Source organism: Diadema setosum, chromosome 5 (assembly GCF_964275005.1).
Source record: "Diadema setosum chromosome 5, eeDiaSeto1, whole genome shotgun sequence".
Taxonomy (NCBI): Eukaryota; Metazoa; Echinodermata; class Echinoidea; order Diadematoida; family Diadematidae; genus Diadema; species Diadema setosum.
The window spans coordinates 12,372,330-12,392,126 of NC_092689.1; the positions used below are offsets into that span (position 1 = coordinate 12,372,330).

The following is a 19,797-nucleotide window of genomic DNA, read 5'->3' on the forward strand; positions in this document are numbered from 1 at the left end:
GTTTGTTTGTTTCAACCATTTGCTGTGCAAGTTTTGTGCAAACCAAAAATTGCAATGCTGATAATGCTACTTGTCTTGACGTTATCCTGCCATCCTACAGTTTACAGTGTATATTCATACAGGAGACACACCGTATCGGGTTTTGTCAGATACGCTGGTGTGTTACGAATTCATCAACAATGTTCTGTTTATGGTTTATTGAAATGCCTTACCTTAGATATCATCAGTCAACTTTTGAGAGAATGAAAAAAATGTTACTTAGATTTTGTAATCCCAGTGTTGAAGGTACTGTAATTCATACAAGTGAATGCATTGTTGTAGTCTCAGAGCATCAGCCTGTATAGATGAATTATTTTACCCGTCACCTGCAAGAACCCAATCAGCCCCCATTTTTTGTCTGAGGGGATATCGGAACCTTTTGTAGGAGACGGTTGAACGTGTTGAATGTTGAAAGTGTGTATTGGTGTTTTGTTTTGTGATTGTTGGGGCATATTTTAGGTTCTGTGGGTTGATAATGTAAGGTTGTGCTGGAATTTGTCCAAGTGTGCTCTGTCTCTAGACAAATATGACCCCTGACCCCTGACCCAAACCCAAATCTCTTTCCCTCTTCTCTCTCTATTTCTCTTTATGTGCCCAGTTTTCAATTACCAGTATTGTATGTACATTGTAATTGATGGTATGTGATATCAAAGTGCCATGCAAGAGTTGGTTGAATTCAGGGGTCTATCTATATGATTACTTCACCAGAAATATTTACTGAAATGCATATTCTGTGTCAAATAAATGCCAGTGCAAAAGAAAAAGTAAAGACAAACTTTACTGCTTCTACTTCTCTAGTTAACACACTCTGCACTTCTGCCAAAAGTGAAAAAGAAAAAATCTTCTACTTATTAAGTTTTGCAAACTCTGCATTTCTGCAATGATAAAACATGCAAGTGTAAAGAAGTCAGTATCAATATGTAGGGAATAGTTGAGCAATACATCTGAAGCCATGAAAATCATATATTTTGGTATTGACATGCCTATGTACAGTGTATATCAAAGTTTTTAGTGATATGAATTGCATCATAAAGTCTCATTCGATCATAAGCAGTCAGTTCTATGTATTTGATTAAATAGACTCTCTAAAAGAGCATTTCTTCAGAAAGAAAGTTGTAACATATTGAAATTGTGCAGCAAAGGTATCAGAAAAAAAAATTGAGGCGAATTGACAAGTATTAAAAAAGGAAGAAGTTGTGACTGTTTGAAAGTAAGTTGGTCATGTGACTTCTGACCCATGAGCATCACAGTGATAGGCTGTACTGGTCACATGACCATGTCATCATTTGCATAATATTCATTGTGTGTCTTTACCCATAAAATGTCACATCTACATCACACTTATTTTAATAGATGTGTTCTCTTGACCCGTTGAAGACTAGACGCGAGTATACACAGGCATGTGTCTATGGGGATTACGTGTTGGTATTCAATATTCAGCGACCTGAGTGAACGGGTACATGCATTATTTCCATGCGCCCAACAGAAAAGGAAATATTGTCCTACAATAGAAGTCATGTATACGAGTGTGTAACATGCATAATACAAACAATGAGCATTACCATGATGACATCATGATCACATGGCCACTTTCCCTGCAACTTTTTTGTGATGTCCGGTTCTACAACACCTCATATGTGACATACAGACAGTCACAGCTTCTTCTTATTTATTTTTCTCTTCAGTTTTGTGGATGTTTTAATTAATCAGTCGATTTCATCTTTATGACATCTATTCAAACAAGTTTTACAAATATATGTTTGGAATTAATTCTCCAGCTGAATTTTGATTCTGTTGACTCACCAATTATGAGGGTATGTATTGAAACACATTTTAATGTGGTATTATAAGCACATAACGTTCAGCATTTCATGAAAGTAGATAATTCTTTCTAGTTTTTGTTGTTTTTTTTCTCCCCAAGAAAAGATGAAGTTTTCATTCCAAGTGTTAATGTTGTTCCTGGCAATTATGTATTTTGTTCCTCAGTGTTCTATTCACATGTTGTTTGCAGTCACTGCTACAGTAGTTCCAGTGTATTTGTGGTTGTCACGGGGATAGGTTAAATAGATTGTTGATGAATATGCTATGCCTTGCTGCCAAGAGCACTGTCTATTCACAAAATTATGTGGCAAAGTTGTTTACATGAAATGATATAACTATGTCTTGTTTACCAAAAAAAAAAAGTTATAAAGAAGGCCATAAAAAGAGAGTGAAAATAAATGCATTTAGCTGCCAAACAGTTTTGTTTTCTTGTGATTTATTTATTTTTTCAGGCTGTATGTCCTTCAAGTTTTATGCAAACAACAACAACATACACACACATGCACATACACACAAGCACAAACATAACTGTATGCGCAGACACTATACACACTTTTTGTTTTTCCTTGATATTTATTGATTTCATTCAAATCATTTATTAATTAACCCATTCCCGGTGTAACATGAACAAAAGCAAATTTCAATTTGTACCTACTTTTTGTGTTATGTTCTTGACCCTTTTCATGTTTTTTTTTTTTTAGAACACAGTCTGTCTTGTGGCATATAATCGAAGTTGTTTATTGTAACATTGCTTTTTTGTAAAGCAAGTTAATATCATTTTTATTGTCAAACCAATCAACATAATTTCACTTTCACGTCATTTAATTTCACTTCCACTTTCCACTTCCACTTTCACTTCCACAAATGGTGATTGTGTTTTTTCTACAATTGCCCCTTCTCTCTGGAATTCTCTACTTGCCTATATACATTCAGCCACTTCTGTTAATCAGTTTAAGACCCTGCTGAAACTTATTGTTTTTAGTAGATAGTCCTCTGGAATGGTCCAGTTGTGGGTCGGTCGATGAAGGTGCACACTGACTTTGATTACTCGTATTTATTTATTGTACTTCTACACTGTATCTAGTTTTCGAACTACATACGGTTTTTTATACTTTTGTATTTTTGTATCATTTCAGATTTAATCTTAATTTTCCAGTAAACTACGCTTAGAAATATCCGTTAAGCGCCTAATAAATATATTACTATTATTAGTAGTAGTATCATAATAACAAAAATGATAATGATAATGATAATGATAATAATAATAATAATTATTATTATTATTATTATTATTATCATCATTATTATCATTATCATTGTCATTATTATTATCATTATTATCATTATTATCATTATTATTATTATTATTATCATTATTATCATAATTATTATTATTAATTTCCACCAAACACATATTAATTGCACAAGATCGCCTTGATCAAACTTTCTCACCCATTGACTTTACAAATGTGTCATGATTATCATTATGGTGTAGAAGGCGTTTGTAAATTTCTAGCTGAATAATGTTTAAAGGGGGCTACAACAAGACCTATGGAGTAAATATAGCCACATATCGATGGACAACAGTTTTGAGGAATTTCCATGACGTTGAAGGGGCAGTGACAAAAGGAAAGAGTTATGGAGGAAACTATAGAGGGCGCCAAGAGGATAATTGTTTGGAACCGGAATAGCGACCTGCGAGTCGTTGGCCCAGTTGGGTGGGTGAATACTATTATTGACAGACACAAGGAGCTTTTATTTCTATTTGAATATCACGTAGGATTATGATTAAGAAAGCAACAACAACAACAACAAAACGAACGAAGAAACAAATTGACACAAAAGACTGCTCATGTATTACATTTTATATTATCGTTTTTTTAACAACAAGCGAAGATATCCACTGTGATCCTGACATGAATGCGTTCTTAACTGTACTCCGCGATCGTGAATTTAACCACTCTCAAAATTGTTGGGGAAAGTCTATATTAGTGAAAAAATAATAACAGACTCACTAAATCGAGTATGATATACAGTAACTGACTTAGAAATAGAAACAATATCTTTGAAAAATAAATTGAAACACATACAAGTAGATAAAATCTTCTGTGTCCAATGATAATATGCGGTGAAATATCGGGTAATATTTGTTATTCTGAAGGTTCGTTAATCCGAAAATGAAAATGAATTAACATTCCTTATTCCGAAACACATATATTCCGTATACCTGGAGGTTTGTTAATCCGAACGTTGTACCGTGGCGTTATTCCGAAAGGTTAGTAATTCCGAAAATAAGATAAGGTTAAATAAAAAATAAGGATTAACGAACACTCTAAAAACGCAAATGTTGAATCAACATTTAAAAGGGCCGAGGAGTGACAGCATTTTTGAAGTGTTGCATCCAACTTTTAAAATAACATTTTGAATGTTGAATCTAGCAGGAAAATCAACACTTTAAAAATGTTGTCACTCCTCGGCCCTTTTAAATGCTAATTCAACATTTGTGTTTTTAGAGTGAACCTTCGGATTGACGAGTCCTTTATTTTTCAGGTTCGAATTTAATGAATCTTTGGCTTAACAAGCTTTTTTTTTCCATTTTCGGATTAATGAACCATCAGAAAAACGAACCTCATTTCGTCCTCGGATTATAACCACCTTCGGAATAACGGAATATACGGAAATCCATAAATCGTTATTTAATTCATGCACCTACTTCTGTCAAAAGTGTCACAACAACATTTTAAACATGCTTTCCTGCTTTAATCACGTCATCAAGTCTACTGCCGACACCAAGTGTGGATAAAAACGAGACGGCGCTTGGAGAAATCTAAAAACTATATAATATCTGATACGCATACATGCTGCGCTGAAGATTAAACACTCTCGAAATCATGAAAAATGCATGTGCAGTTATGTTTGGTAACATACTGCAGGATATTTGCTCCTGCGACAATTGCTGTCCTGATTTTATAGCTCCGATCTTATTTTCGTCAAGAACTTAGTGTTACAAGGCTATGATTTTATTGTTTGTATAGGTAGAAATCATGTTTGGCTTAGAGCGTGCCGATATTTCATGGGAGCAACGTGTTGCAGGAGTAAATGTAATTGACCCCTTGTGTGTAACTGGTGGGAAATCATCGCTCAAGCAATTTCATTTGCGAAATGCACATTCTTTTAAACAAGATAAGATATACATGTATTTTGGCAGGCTGACTGTGATTTGCACTCTAATTTCCCCCATTTTTCGCACATTGTTTCAGGTTAAACATTATTATAAACGATAAAGGTAGACGACGTGTATTATTATGCGTGTCCACAAATTTAGTGCTCACCAGTAATTACCGATTTTTAGTTACATAAAACAGACTGGTTCTGTAATGCATTCAGAGTAGTACTTGTGCATGCTTTGTTCACAGAAGTTGCCCTTTTTGACAACCACAAAGCTTGTCGGAAGCTTACCTATTATAGCAACAACGAAGTTAATTCCTGCTTATGGAACTTAATCATGGGAGGGAGCAGGCGAAGGAAATGCTATGTTAGGCTCTGGGAAAAGAAGGTATCCATAAAATTGATTGTAGCAAATTACAGAAACTGCCTAGTGGTTATGTTTTGAGCTTTGCTGTTCCCCAACATTGGCGTGTAAAAAGGCAGATGAGTCTGAAAAGGCAATTCAGCCAAGTTATTAAGACCGAAATGACAGAAACGGTTCTTTTGTCAGTGACGATATGTACGATTATGCAATCATCATTTTACAAACATCACTTAATAAGATGTATACAGTATATTTTAATCAAAGTGGCGGCGGTAATTGTGGAATCAAAAAAAGATCTCATTTCTATTAATAGTCCACATGGGGTCGTGTAGTAAGTCCATGAGAAAGTATAGGACCTAATCAACTCTGTATAGGCCCTAGACCAATTCTATTTGGGTACTGTTTTTATGACGATAAATCTGACTGGGGGCTTCAAGTATGCCTAGCAAAAGATAATTTATGCACTGACATAGCAATGCACCTGACTCATTGCATAACCCATTGATAAGTGCTTTGATTGTCCTTCGATCTTTGGACCCCTCTCCCCCAGCGGTATAGCCTTTAAACAAGGCGACTCGCTCTGCGTGCCCCCGTATAGCGCGTTTACCCCACAAACCTGTTGGCCGGCGAGCGGAGCGAGCCGCCTTTATCCACTCGTTCAGGGATGTGTACTTTTGTCGTTGTTGTTGCTTTATATTCTTTGACAAATTTGCGTACAAATTTGACGCAGAAAATACACACGGCACCAAGGCAAGCCTCGTTAATATTAAGTAAAATAAGAATAGTTAACCAATCATAATATATTAACGAGGCTTGCCTTGGTGCCGTGTGTATTTTCTGCGTCAAATTTGTACGCAAATTTGTCAAAGAATATAAAGCAACAACAACGACAAAAGTACACATCCCTGAACGAGTGGATAAAGGCGGCTCGCTCCGCTCGCCGGCCAACAGGTTTGTGGGGTAAACGCGCTATACGGGGGCACGCAGAGCGAGTCGCCTTGTTTAAAGGCTACCAGCGGTATGGCCGCGAGCTCTGACTTAAAGGGATTGTATAGTTTTGGTTGAGACCTAATTTTATATAGGTTTCTAACATTTTTTTTTTTGTGAGATAATGAGAAACCTCTGATGAAATATGAAAGAGCATGGAATTCCATGAGGAATTCAACGTTCATTTGATGAAAATTTGTTTTGAAATGGCTGAGATATCCAAAACAGAGCGATTCTAATAAGTGTGGGAAACACACTGTCTTTATTACGACTATTGCTTTGTTTTACTTTGTTTTTGGATGTTTCAGTCATTCCAAACCCGATTTTCATCAAATAAACTTTGAATTCCTCTTAAAATTGTATGCTCTGTATACTATTTCATAAGTGTTTTCTTGGTATCTTGCAAAAAGTTAAAAGCCCAAATCTCATCTCCACCAATACTGTATACCCGGTACCATCCATCCCTTCAAAGTCGGATTCATCTAAAGGTCTATGTTATGATGAAATTGTGACGTGAAACCATGTAACCTATAAGAAAACGAAACGGGCTCTGACTTAGACGTTAAATCTTAAATCTCTGTGTTCCTGTACATCAGTAACACCATATACAGAATGACATGCCATGCTACTTTGGATGAAAATCACCACAGAGACATTGGCCTATTATCATACAGCTGAGTATTACATTACTAGGCCTATATACCAAGAACCATTTAAATTTTAAATAGGCCTACATGTACTGGGGAAGGTGATTTTGGTTATGTAACACCATAATATTGCCCACCTCAAATAGGCATATAACCAAATCAAAATAAATGTATCAGCCCGGGTTGATAAGATACATGTTTATTGAGTGAATACAGCAATATATGAGTATAACAAACATCAGTGAGTAAATTTGAGTAAAGTCAGGCAAATCGTTTTTTTTTTTTTTTTGAAGTTATGAATTCTTAAAATTTAAGTTGGTAAATTTACTGCAGGACAATGAAAATACAGCTGAATATTCCAAGAGAATTCCACAAAAATGAACTTTCTAGGCCTACTCTCTCAACTTCTCACTGACATCATGTTGCAAGTGACATTATTCCCCTGCGTTTTGATTTGAAAGAAGTAAAAGTCAAGTGTTCTTGTTTTCATGATGCAAAAAAAAAAAAAAAGAAGAAGTGAAAATACAGTTGTATGTTGAATCCCTTTCACTTTAAACTTGACGTCCAGCTAGCGCAGATGGCAGCAAACCATAGTACACGCCTTCTTGATGATGGTTTCAGAATCAATCTCTAACACCGCATCCCAGCAGCGAGATGAAGGTTGGGAAAGCGATCTCATCATTCCAAACCTGCCCTACTCGACGGCTAGCTACTCCAACGTTGCGCCGCTGGCTTGTGAGTGTGCCCTGGTGCTTGCTTGCTGAAGTCATGTGATAGCTCAACGCAACGTGGATCGAACGGATTCTTCGTACATTGGTGTACACGTCCACGTCCTGACGGCCGCTCGCCCGTGCGCGTTCGGGGAAGTTACTGGGACTTTTTTTCCGTCTGCTCGAGAAGCCGCTGGTTGCCTGCTGTAGGCTGTTGGCCGATACGGCTAGCATTTCTAGTGTGTTGAGCTGCATTTATCATACATGTTTTCCTGTATGGATGGAAAAATAGCACCACTGACAGGTAAGGAGTAGTAATGGAGGTACACGTTTGTAAAGCTGGCTGTCCGAGGGTTCTTGTGAAATGAAATAGACTCTAGTAAACCCAACATACGGGATACGGTTTAGTTCGTAGTCCCACCCTCTGATATTGGTGTCAGGATTGGCTGTTGATGTTCAATGTAAACGGGGATCGAAGTATCAATCAGTGTAAATTTACATGCAGTAGTATAATACTATATCCCCCAGTCATATGCCGTTCTCAAGTATTGCACTGAAATTGACTAATATATCCAGGATTCGAGTCTTATACAAATTTAGTGAGACAACAAATGCTAAATGCATTGTGATAATTTATCAAAATTTATAGTCTGTGTGAACTGTTGTGTGTTGGTGTATCATTAAAATTTATTGGTAATGAAATTCATTCATTCATTCATTTGCTTGTCTACACTGCTACAGTAGCAACAATATGAATTGTGTCTAGGCAAGTGAGTAGGGGCACCTTTGGAGCTCCTGCTGGGCATGGAGGGTGCTGTAAAAAATGCAGTTTCATATTCAAGTGGATATCTCTGCTGAACCAATATGCATCAAACGTAAAGAAAAAGATGTTATGAACCCCTTGAGGACGGACTGATTTTGCTACAACACGCATTTCCCATAGACACCTGCCCGAGTATACTCGGGACTCGTCCTCAACGGGTTAATGTATCAAATTACTGATGTAAATTTGAATCACATTGAATTATGGAAAGTGTGGATTCAGCTGTAGTATTCAGTGTAATTGCTAGATGGTCAAGGTTTTTTAATTTTACATAATGCTGTGTTAACATAACAAGTGTATCGATACTTTTCATATTCTTTCAATCAACCATGACGACTGTGTGCATACTGTTATTGTCCTCAGTGATGCCGCAGATTATTGAAGCTGAAACAACACTTTCCATTATTCAATGTAACTGAAATTCACAGGAAAGATCTGATACATGCTGGAAAATATTTGGTGAATTTTGACAGTTTGTTTTCTCAAAACCTGATCTATGTGCTCTGCATTGGCACCTGACTGTAGGGGAGGGGTTGATGGAGAATTGTTGTTAGCATGATATGCTATGCCATGTATGCTAATCGTGTGGTTGAGTTATGCTTACCTTTGCTTGTAAACATTAGTTTGCAATTACTGGTGCTTTACTACAGACTCCTAGGACTGCCAGGTGTCATTACATCTTTTGTCTGCTACCACATTACAATGTTGAGCCATTGAGAGTTCAGATCATAAAATGGCTTTGTTTGTCCTCTTTGTTTCCTAATTTTTCCTAGAATTGTTGCCCCATTTGGACCTGTCTGTGCTGTCAAGTGTACCTAGCATTTTCGAATACCAGCTGATGTACGTGACTCCTTTACGACCTCTATAACCCCGTAGCCCCCCGTGACCCGGATTACCATACCTTCCACAGATTTTTATGTGTCGGCTCTAGTCAGTGATCAATTGCGACTAATCCGTTGGTCACTATGGGGATTTGTGAAGAGCTGAGGAGGATTTTCCTTTGGCTGCTTCATCCCTGGATCATTCGTTTTCGCAACAGACAGCCACCAATCAGACGAGAGAATTGCCAGTACACCAAATGGTGTGGAGACAAAGAAGGAGGTGCAACACGTTCCCCCCTTTTTTCCCCCTTGATGCCTATTCTTCATTAAAATTAATGCTACATTACATTAAATATGTCTTTCATGATTTTTCACCATCTGTGCCTATATGTGACCTTGCACCTCAAAACGCAAAACGCAAAAAAAAAAAAAAAAAAATCGCCAGACATGGTTTTACGTTAAGGGCAAATTCTGAAATAGGACAGACTTTAAGCTTTAAAATAATGTATAAATCAATCCAAATGGATTCTCATATCCAATCTAAATATTGGAAAGAAAGCACACTCTGTGGAAAAGTGTGTATTGACAAAAGAGACTCTGAAGTATAAGGTCTATTCAAGCATTTAATCCTACCAAGCCATGCTCTTTGAAATAAATAGGACCCCCCCCCCAAAAAAAAAAAAAAGAAAAAAAATCAACTGAAATTGAAAATGCTCTGTCAAAACATTCTATCCACAACTAATATTTGACTTTCAAAGCAGTTGGATCAGCCTTTGAAAACTTATTAGGGTTGAAAGTGAAGAGCAAGAGGATGTAAGGGAATGGAAAGGGGCCTCTAAGGCATACCTAATCACAGTATTCTACTAAAAAAGTGTTCTGGAAAAACTGCTTGAAAAAAAAAACCCAAACAATTTCCCATTGTTTTATGATTCCAAATTTTAGAATGATTTAACAGAAGAATTGCCCTTTCAGAAAATTTGAAAAAACTCAACATTGAGGAGGTCAACCTGTTTCACTTATTTGAGTCCTCACACAAAATCAGGGCATGCAACTTTATCTTGGTTTTGTGATGCATGGTCACATTCATAACACCATCACGGCATGCTAAGTATTGATGCCACTCTTACAAAAGACCAGTTCATGGAGAGTCACAGTAGATTTTCAATTATATCATTCTGACAAACCTTTTTCTTTTACCACCAGTATTGCTTCCAAAAACTATTTTGTTTTAACAAATTGTAAAAAGGGGATATTTTTGTATGAGTTAATTTTTTGCAATAACAAGCAAAAAAAAAAAAAAAAAAATGATGGTTCTTTCATTTCTGTGCTAGTTTCACATTTCAATGTTCACAGTATCTGTGAGGTGGTTGACCATTAGATTAGTATGTAATGGAATGATAAAAGATAGAAAGGTGTGTGTCTGTGCATGTGTGTTTTGAAAAGAAGTCTGGTCATGGCTGATAATCATAAGACCACATTTAGTTTTATCAATGATCATTTTTAATTCTTGCAGCAGCACTTTTGATTTCTAAACAGAAAACAGTGATGGTAACAATGTGGGCAACCTGCCAAAGAACCAAAGGATTTGAAAAAAATTGGCATAGAAGGCTAGATGCTAGGTTAACAAGTATGCAGAGAGAGTTAACGTTTGAATATGGGATCAATTCAATACCCTGCATAGCACCATGCTTTCTTAACAGGAAAACCCAAAAGTTTAAAACTTCATAAAACTCTCTGACAGTTTGAAATTCAGGAAGAAGGTAGCTTAGAGGTAATGCTTTTGGGCAGATGTCATACCTTTCCTGTTTAGTCAAATCAAGTCATTTCACATTTTCCCATTGATCTACAGAGCACTCATAGTTGGATTAAGTACAAATCAGTAGCATTTTACATCATGCTTTTAAGGTTTTGCCAAGTAAGAAAATAATACTGAAAATAAGAGAGATGCTCAGGCTACTGTAAATTCACTACAGAGGTAAAGAGCGTGTGCACAAAAATGACCACTAACTTCCTACTAGCAACAAAATATCAATTGCCCCCCTTCCCTCCTCCCCCCCCCAAAAAAAAAAATCTTTGCATTCTCTGAAAAGCTGAAATGTAATATCCATTTTGATGAATGGTGAACAATTTTGTGGATCAAGGAGCATTGCTTATGTCAGAACATTCATAATATTTGTCAGTCAGTTTTTAGTAGGAGTTTTGCTGTGACTATTTCTTTATTTACATGACATGGGTGTAGTGTTTTCCAAAGAAAAGTTATCTGCCAATATTAATGTACTGAGCTGGCTTGAGAGACTTCTCATCATCATAGTACAGGGCTGCCAACTCTCACGCATTGAGCGTGAGACTCACGCAATTCAACCAATTTTGACTGTCTCACTCTGATAAACGAAATCTCACGCTAAACCCCCCAAATGGAATGTACATGACTCCAAAAATAAATATATCTCTAAATTCTCTGATATTCCGAATATCGATATGCCGAAGCCAAAAATTGCGAGATTTTCCCGCGCGGGTGTAAAGCTTAACCAATAATACCGGTAATCGTTCTCGATTCACGAGCAAAGACGAGCTATTGGATTACGATTGGTTTCTACCTATACCACGTGAGCGTAGCTTGTACTTTTGGCAAATTACAGTACAAGTATGGCTATGACGTGTGCTTTACATCGCTTTACATACACTGACCGCACAGCAGGCCGCCAGGCGCTAGCCAGGAGGTCGCTCCGCTCCCTCACAGTGTCTCACGCCAAACTCTCATTCAAGGTTGGCAGCCCTGATAGTACATCATTTGTCATGTTAGTGCCAAGCCCATTTGTTCTCCATGTTCAAATCTTTGAAGTACATATTACACACAGTATACTGACAAAGGTGATTGATAAATGCAGTTTTCCTTCTCAGTGCTACCCCACATTTCTGTCTTCTGTGCTTGCATACCATAATGTTCATTCTTCATTCAGCAAACCCATGTCCCACTTTATATTCACAACCTTACAGGTAAGTAAATAGTAGATTTCAAGTAATAATTTCTTTAAAGACAGTGATGCTAAAATAAAATGTGCTATGTACAAGAGTTCTCTTTTGTAGAACATGCAGTGTACATATGATAGTCAACCTGAAGTTGAGATATCATCTTTAATAGTTCCGTTGTCTGCCATGAGAGCTTATGAAAATAAAATCTTTGCATCATATAATGCATTATCGTGACATATGTGACACCTCTCATAGTCGTACATCAACTGTGCAGTATTTTCTATACATGCATTGCACAGTAGGCTATGTTTCATGCACATTCTGGCAAGTACAGTGCCTAGTGTTAACAACATGGTAGAAATGCATTCTTCAAGCTGTTCCTCTTGCACATATTTGTAAATGTAGCAGCTGGAGATGTCATATCTGCGTGACTGTCATTTAATTCTCCTTACTGTATGTGGCAAATCCATTTAGAAAAGAAAACCAATTACACCACCCCATACTGTACGCATTGTGAGCAGTGTGAGATTAAAAGTGTTTTTTCCCCCCTGTAATAGCTACCACACCAGGTAATACCTTTTCCTGTCACACTTATCGTATGTGAATACACAGATCATACTGATTTCATTAGGAACAGACATTGTTTTTCCCATTGTCAAGGAAATGATATCTTGATCATATGTAATTACAAAATTGAAATAGCTGATTTTCTTTATCAATGACATCACTTATTACATTCCTATCATCCAAATCACAGAAATGCCAAATATACAGGCTTTCACATATTTATCATTGAACAATTGGGATATTCACTAAAAGGAGAAGATATTGTTGCTTACAACAAACATAAATGTTCATTATTTTCTTTGTAGAGGTGATACATTGGAAAGTAAAGAGAAACATGTAAGGAATTTCAGTTGAACAATGTAATTACTTAAAGTGTATTGATATGAAGAATTAAAGAAATAAGCAAATTGCACACAAATGCATACAAATCTTATCAGAGGTGCAAGTTGACTGCATCTGCAGTCATTGCACTGCACAGTTTACTGACCTGACAACACAATCAAACTCATTTTTTGTTGTTGTTGTATAAGCAGGCAAAGGAAAATGCTTAGAGCTATAGTGGAATTGATTATTCAGAGTGTAGTAATTGTGTATTTAGGACCTAATTCAACATGTAGAGATAATTGCGTAAGTTCATGGAGAAGGAAATATCTATATACCTCAGTGGAGTAGATTTTGAAACATGTAGTGCATCCTAAATGAGCCGATGAGGGCAATATCCTCGCATGACGGGAAAATTTTGCTCCCCGAACCCCAATATCAGGAGTAGCATCATTTGCATCACCAGAATTGCAAATGATGCATAGGCCCTATGTTGTGGATTGCCCACATTTTTTTAAGGGATGATTTACTCATGGTTGTGATGGGGCTTCATGTTTCCAACTTTTTGTGAGATAATTAGAAGCTTCTCATGTAATCTTAAAGAGCATACAATTCTAAGAGGAATTCAAAGTTTACTTGATGAAAATTGGTTTTGAAATAGCTGAGATTTTCAAACACAGAGGTCTTATATAGAAGTGAAACCCACCTTTATTAGGACCACGTTGATTTACTTTTTTGGATATCTCAGTCATTTCAAAACCAACTTTCATCAAATAAACTTTGAATTACTCTTGGAATTGTATGCTCCTTGATATCTTATAAGTGGTTTCTAATTACCTCGCTAAAAGTTAAAATCTGAATCCCCATCTCAACCAAAACTATACCATCCCTTTAAGGAGGAGGTTCTTGTGAAACGTAGGAGAGTAAACGCAACTCTTGTTCCTAGGTCATGTGCAGAGGAGAAGAAACAACAACAAACAAACCCCAAACACACATGCACAATATTACAAAACATGACCCACTGAAATATTGACTAGACACAGCAAAGGAAGGAGAGGGAGAGGGGGGAAGAGGGAGATGGCGAGGGACATTCGGAAGGAAATTTTCAGAAGTGGGTCAAGTGATGTCTGACAGATATTGACGTGGAACAAATCACAAGCCATCATCTACTGCATGCATCCTTGGAAAGAGGAGCTTGGCAAAACCATGATCGCCCCTGTTTTGGCAGGACATGGTACTAGGAGAGAGATGAATAGATAGAAGGAGAGATAGATAGACAGAGAAGGAGAGATGACTGGAAGGAAAGAGGAGAGAAAAAAAAAGAAGGGAGATACAGGTATATTGAGAGATATACAGATTGTTTCTTGGATGGACAAATGGAGAAAGAGAGAGAGATTGGGAGAGAGAAAGGAGATTTCAGATAACTGGATCACCTTCTGAACCTCTATGACATTTGCTTGGGTACGTCATAGGAGCAATCGCCATCCCCCCTCCCCCCTCCCACACCACCTCCAAGAAGTATTTCAAATATTTCTCACCTGTCTGGATGTCTCCAAAGATCTTATGATTACAGCATACCATATTTTGAGGGCGACTTGGGCATGCGTATTGTTTTCGCATCAACCTGGCGAACTCTCTCTCTCTCTCTCTCTCGAGAAAAAGCTTAAGCTGTGTGGGTGTACAGTATACACCACTTAGACTTCCAGAGCCGTCAATCCTTGTCAAGAAATAAGAAAAAAATGATGTCGCTTCTGATCACGATTTTAATCACTTTGATATTAAGTTCAGAAGGCATTCTGTTGGAGGACTGACCATCTTTTTACCATCTGGACCGGTCCTTACCCGATGAGTAAAAAGAACCTACGGTAGTGGTTCCAATGGGTAATATAAGCAGTCATGCCATTACTTGCAGGCACTCATCCACAGTGTAGCACATATAGATTAATTTGTTTTGGGTCAGACATGCCAGGTTGTGCACCAAAACCAAAGCCCAAATACAAAGTGGATTGAGTGAAAGCACCAACATTAGTAGAACACATCAATGAAAGTTTGAGGAAAATTGACCAATCAATTAAAAAGATATGAATGTTTAAAGTTTCTGTGGTATGATCACAGGATTAGAAGACTAGTTACACTTCATGATGTCATCATGGACACTGATATAATAAAAAAAAAATCCAGGGAGATTTCCACAAAATTTAATTTTCCATGAAAAGTACACATTCCAGCAACTTGCCACTGACAGTGCCATGACATTTGCTCCCAATATCTGCATGCTAAGCCAAACATGAATTCTACTTACAAACATTATGCTAACCCTAATTCTAATCCTTAAGTCAGTCCTTGGAGAAAATAAGATCGAAGCAAGTGATACAGGAGCAAATGTCTTGTCACTGTTGCTGACATATGCTACGGGTAATATAATTCTTCCTGCTTTCTGAAAGAAGTAAGTGAAGTGCTCGCTTATATTGCTGGAGAAGTGTCTATAGTTTTTTTTTTTGTGTGTGTGTGTGTGTGTGTGTGTGTCTTTAAAATTGAGTTTTACTTTTGAGGTATAATAAAAGCTTAATGTGTATAGTGTTGACATTGAGGCTCAAGTTGGCATACCTAAACTGTTTTTCCGGGGTTAAAATTTTGGATATATCAGTGGGATGTATTTAGGACGTATAATTGGGGTGGGATAGCAAAATAATTTCCTAATTGGGAGCTGGTAGATTCGGGACATATATTTGGGGTATCAAATTTAGGACATATTGTATATTGGGATATCAAATTTGGGATATATATTTGGGATATATTTGGGGTATGCATTGGGATATTGTGGATGAATCATAGTTGTATTTTGTGTAGGTGTTACTACGTAAGCAATTCAAATCCATACCTCTGAAAGTGTTTTACAATTAAAGCCCTCATTTTGAGATACTTTGCATGATCAATCTGAATCATGTTACTATTTATTTTCAAACAATTTAGAAAGTGTTTTTAGTAGTTGGTTGTAATAAATGACAGCCTCAAGCAATAACACGGCACTTGTGTATCATTCTCGCAGTGGTACCATGTATTTATGATATAGGCCTACCGGTAGTATCGAATAGACAGTAGATAGCTTACACTGTGTGAAAACCGTAATCCTAAATCATCCATTGCTTGGTATGAATACATAAACACTGTAAAAACAAACAAACAGACAGACAAACAAACAAACAAACAAACAAAATAACCTTGGCGGTGAGCCTGTATGCAATGACAGAATCTGCCAGTAGCACTTGGAACTTGGGTGTACATGCATTCACAAATTTGTGTGCTTCAAACAGCGTAGCGTGGCAAAGTAGAAGAGCAGAAATTCATTGATTATGTCTAGAAATCAAGGGCAATGGGGCACTTGATTAACGTTCAATCAGGAGGAAATTATCTTGCTAATTGGGAGCTGGTAGATGTAAATGAGGGGGCATAAGTGGTGGTGGTGGTGATGGTGGGGGGGGGGGGGGGTGGGATAGACCAAAATGGTGAGGGGTAGATCAGGGTACCTCTGAGCTTTTGTTCAGACATGAGCTTGATGAAAAGAGATGCATTTGTGTGTGTGTTGCTTGTGCGTGCATGTGTTATGAAAGCATGCATAGAAGAATGTTTGTGAAGCATTGTGTTTGAGAAGAAGGCGTGGCCTAGGTTGTATACATAATTCCAGCAAACTTGTATATCATTAAATGAAGTATGCACTTTGTTTTTTCTTTAATATTTTTGTCCTGTTCATAACATCCCTGTCTGAATCAAGTACTTGGCCTTGGTACTATACTTAATGCTTAACTCGTTTCATTTTGTTTTGTTTTTTTGTTTTTTTATTATCACATATGCAATGACTTGAATAAGATGGCTTCCTATTTGTAAAGCCATCAGCCCCAATTTGCAATATGTCGATATTTGCAATCTGGAACATCACCTGTATGCTAGATGACATGGATTTTTTTTCCTACCTGGAGGTGACCTAACCCAAATTAAACATCCCAAGGATATCTATACCAAGGAATAATGCTTTTCCTAGATAACCACATACAGTGTACACGTATGTGTGTAACTGGTTTTTGCCACAAACTCGACATGTTTTGTAACATCAAGTGTCATCTTCAAAGGACAAAGCTTGAGGTTTTCAGTTGAGCTTGGCTTTGCCATGAAGTTGGGTTGTATTGAATAAAATAGAGCTCAAGGAAAGAGTTATTTGGGCAATGTTTTGGTCTCGTCATGGAGAAAGAAAGTGAGCAGGAGCTCTTTTTGTGTGTTCAAATCACAGAGCCTCATGTGGGAGGCCTTACAACAGGGGCCATGAGAATTTTCCCACGCACACGATGTCTCGACTTTATAATTTCTGCTCCTTGTAATGGGAAGCAACCAAATCGTGGGATGCAATCATTTTTTGTAGCGTATCATGGAAGGACAGTTGGGGGGGGGGGGGGGGGAGATAGGGAACCTCAAGAGATTGATTGACCCAAGCCATGCGTACGTGAGTGATGTACATTGACCAGAACGTCGGTCGAATGCTCTTCTCCGACCTATCTATTTCCCCCTCGGTTGTGGGCGAACAGCATGGCAAAAATCATATCTCTTTTAGATGTGGAAGCAGAGCGTGAGCAAATGACTTCTAACGTCGACATTTGAGCTTGAGTGATTTTGCAAGTCGCTGTCAAAAAAGTGGGCATTGAAGTGTCATATGATGTCCTGGAAAGTTATGCAATGAACCAGAAATGATGCATTTTATTCTTGGTGGTATATTTTTATTCTCTGCAATGTTACTGCATGCTTATGCTGGGTTCTTGAGAACTAGTCCTCTATATTTGGTCACTGTGCAGCATGCCAAGTGAATAGTAAGTAGATCCACTTAAAAATGAGTGGAAGAAGTCAAACTGCATACAACTGTCTCTGCAGTGGCGGATCCAGAGGGGGGCACACCGGGCGTGCGCCCCCTCTTTATTTGATGTTAAAACAAAAGAAATAAAAAAAAAAAGTGAGATGAAACCCGGAAATAGCACCAATAATATTGTTTGCGCCGCCCCTTTACAGAATTCCTGGATCCACCCCTGCTCTATCTGTGTCTCAATTTCTTCATTTTCTCCGACTGTTTCACTGCAAGAGAAGAGAAGAGATAAGACAAGGCACTGGCAAGAATATTAGTTAAACAATTTTTTACCCCTTTTGGTTACAAAAACCATTTCCTAGCTCAAAACTGCATGGATTACATAGTTTTTCATCTTTGAAATAGAAAAGTTGGCATCGGACAAAAATGGTGTAGGATGGAGATTAAGGAAGTGTTGTGGTATAATGTCCAGAAACTGTAGGTTTAGACTGTTCCTGAATCGAGTTCATGCCTGTACTGCTCCTCGTTTCAGCAGGCAATTTGACGAGTGCTGTTCTCGCTGTCAGGTGTTAATTGGGTTAATGCCCTTCTTGCTCTCAGCTGGCAATGTCATCTTACGGGTAGCACAGAGACCATGCACGATGCATGAATGTATACACCAACGCTGACAATACCGCAGACGCAGTAGCCCGTCAAGTCTTTGGGTAGTTTTACTGCACAAATTGTCATCCTGCCCATGTTAAATTGGCAATGCTTGATTTTACTAATTATCCTTTTTTTTTTCAGATGAATTGTATGTTGTTAAGTCATTAAATCTGCACAAAATCAGACAAATCTTGTATTTGAATTAGAAACAGTAACTTTAATCTTCTAAAATGTGTTTGCCAATTTAAGAATCGGCTATAGAGTTAGCAGTTAACAGACTTTTGAAAATTCTGCAACTGAAATTACAGCTAAAAAAACACTCAGAGAGCGCCTATACACATATGCTGAAAATCACCAAATTTTCCATTGATAAAGAAGCCATTGGTTTCCAGCTGTACAATGCTTTGAGCACAGCACATGCTTTAGTATACATATGCAAACCTCAAATACAAATGTGCATGCAGCTTGAACTCCCAAGTTCATTCACCCTATTTGCCGAAACATGAAAAAAAGTCCTTCAAAAATTCGTAAGAATCCCTGAGTCACTACCAAAATTTAATCACCAGTTTCTTGTATCATTATCAACCTTTCCTGTAAGTTTCATCTAAATGTATTCATGATTTTTTGAGTTATTTTGACAACAGACAAACATATATGACACTGACAAAAAACATAACCTCCTTGGTGGAGGTAATAAACTAAAATTATAGTTAGTATAATCTTATATGTGAACAATAAATGCCTTAAATGAAAGATACATTTTACTGTTCCTTTTGGGAACATTTATGCAAAAGTGAATTAGAAAAGCACAGAGTGCAGATCTCCACCAAGCAGCTCATTTCCACCCAAATATACACCATGCTGAAAGTGGCCCTATTTCCCAATGATAAAGAATCCTTTCTTGTGTCTCTGCCTTAGCTTCCTGCTGCGCTTCGAGGGCGCACTCGCTGCAAGTATGGACACCTCAAATATGTGCAGCTTTAATTCCCTCGTTTGTTGGCCCTCTTTGCCAGTGACAAGAAATCCCTTAAAAAAAAAAATAAAAAAAAAAATCCTGGATTCAGA

The 19,797-nt window shown here is 37.5% G+C and overlaps 1 protein-coding gene across 1 annotated transcript in view; it reads left to right on the forward strand.

Moving 5' to 3' along the window:
• The first annotated feature begins 7,826 nt into the window (after positions 1 to 7,826).
• Positions 7,827 to 19,797, forward strand: part of LOC140229100 (sialidase-3-like) — an 88,797-nt gene continuing 76,826 nt past the window's right edge. Inside the window, exons 1-2 of the mRNA XM_072309365.1 lie at positions 7,827 to 8,040; positions 9,333 to 9,660. Of these exons, the coding sequence (XP_072165466.1) occupies positions 9,525 to 9,660 (136 nt within the window). The 5' untranslated portion in view covers positions 7,827 to 8,040; positions 9,333 to 9,524. The remainder of the gene's footprint in view (positions 8,041 to 9,332; positions 9,661 to 19,797) is intronic.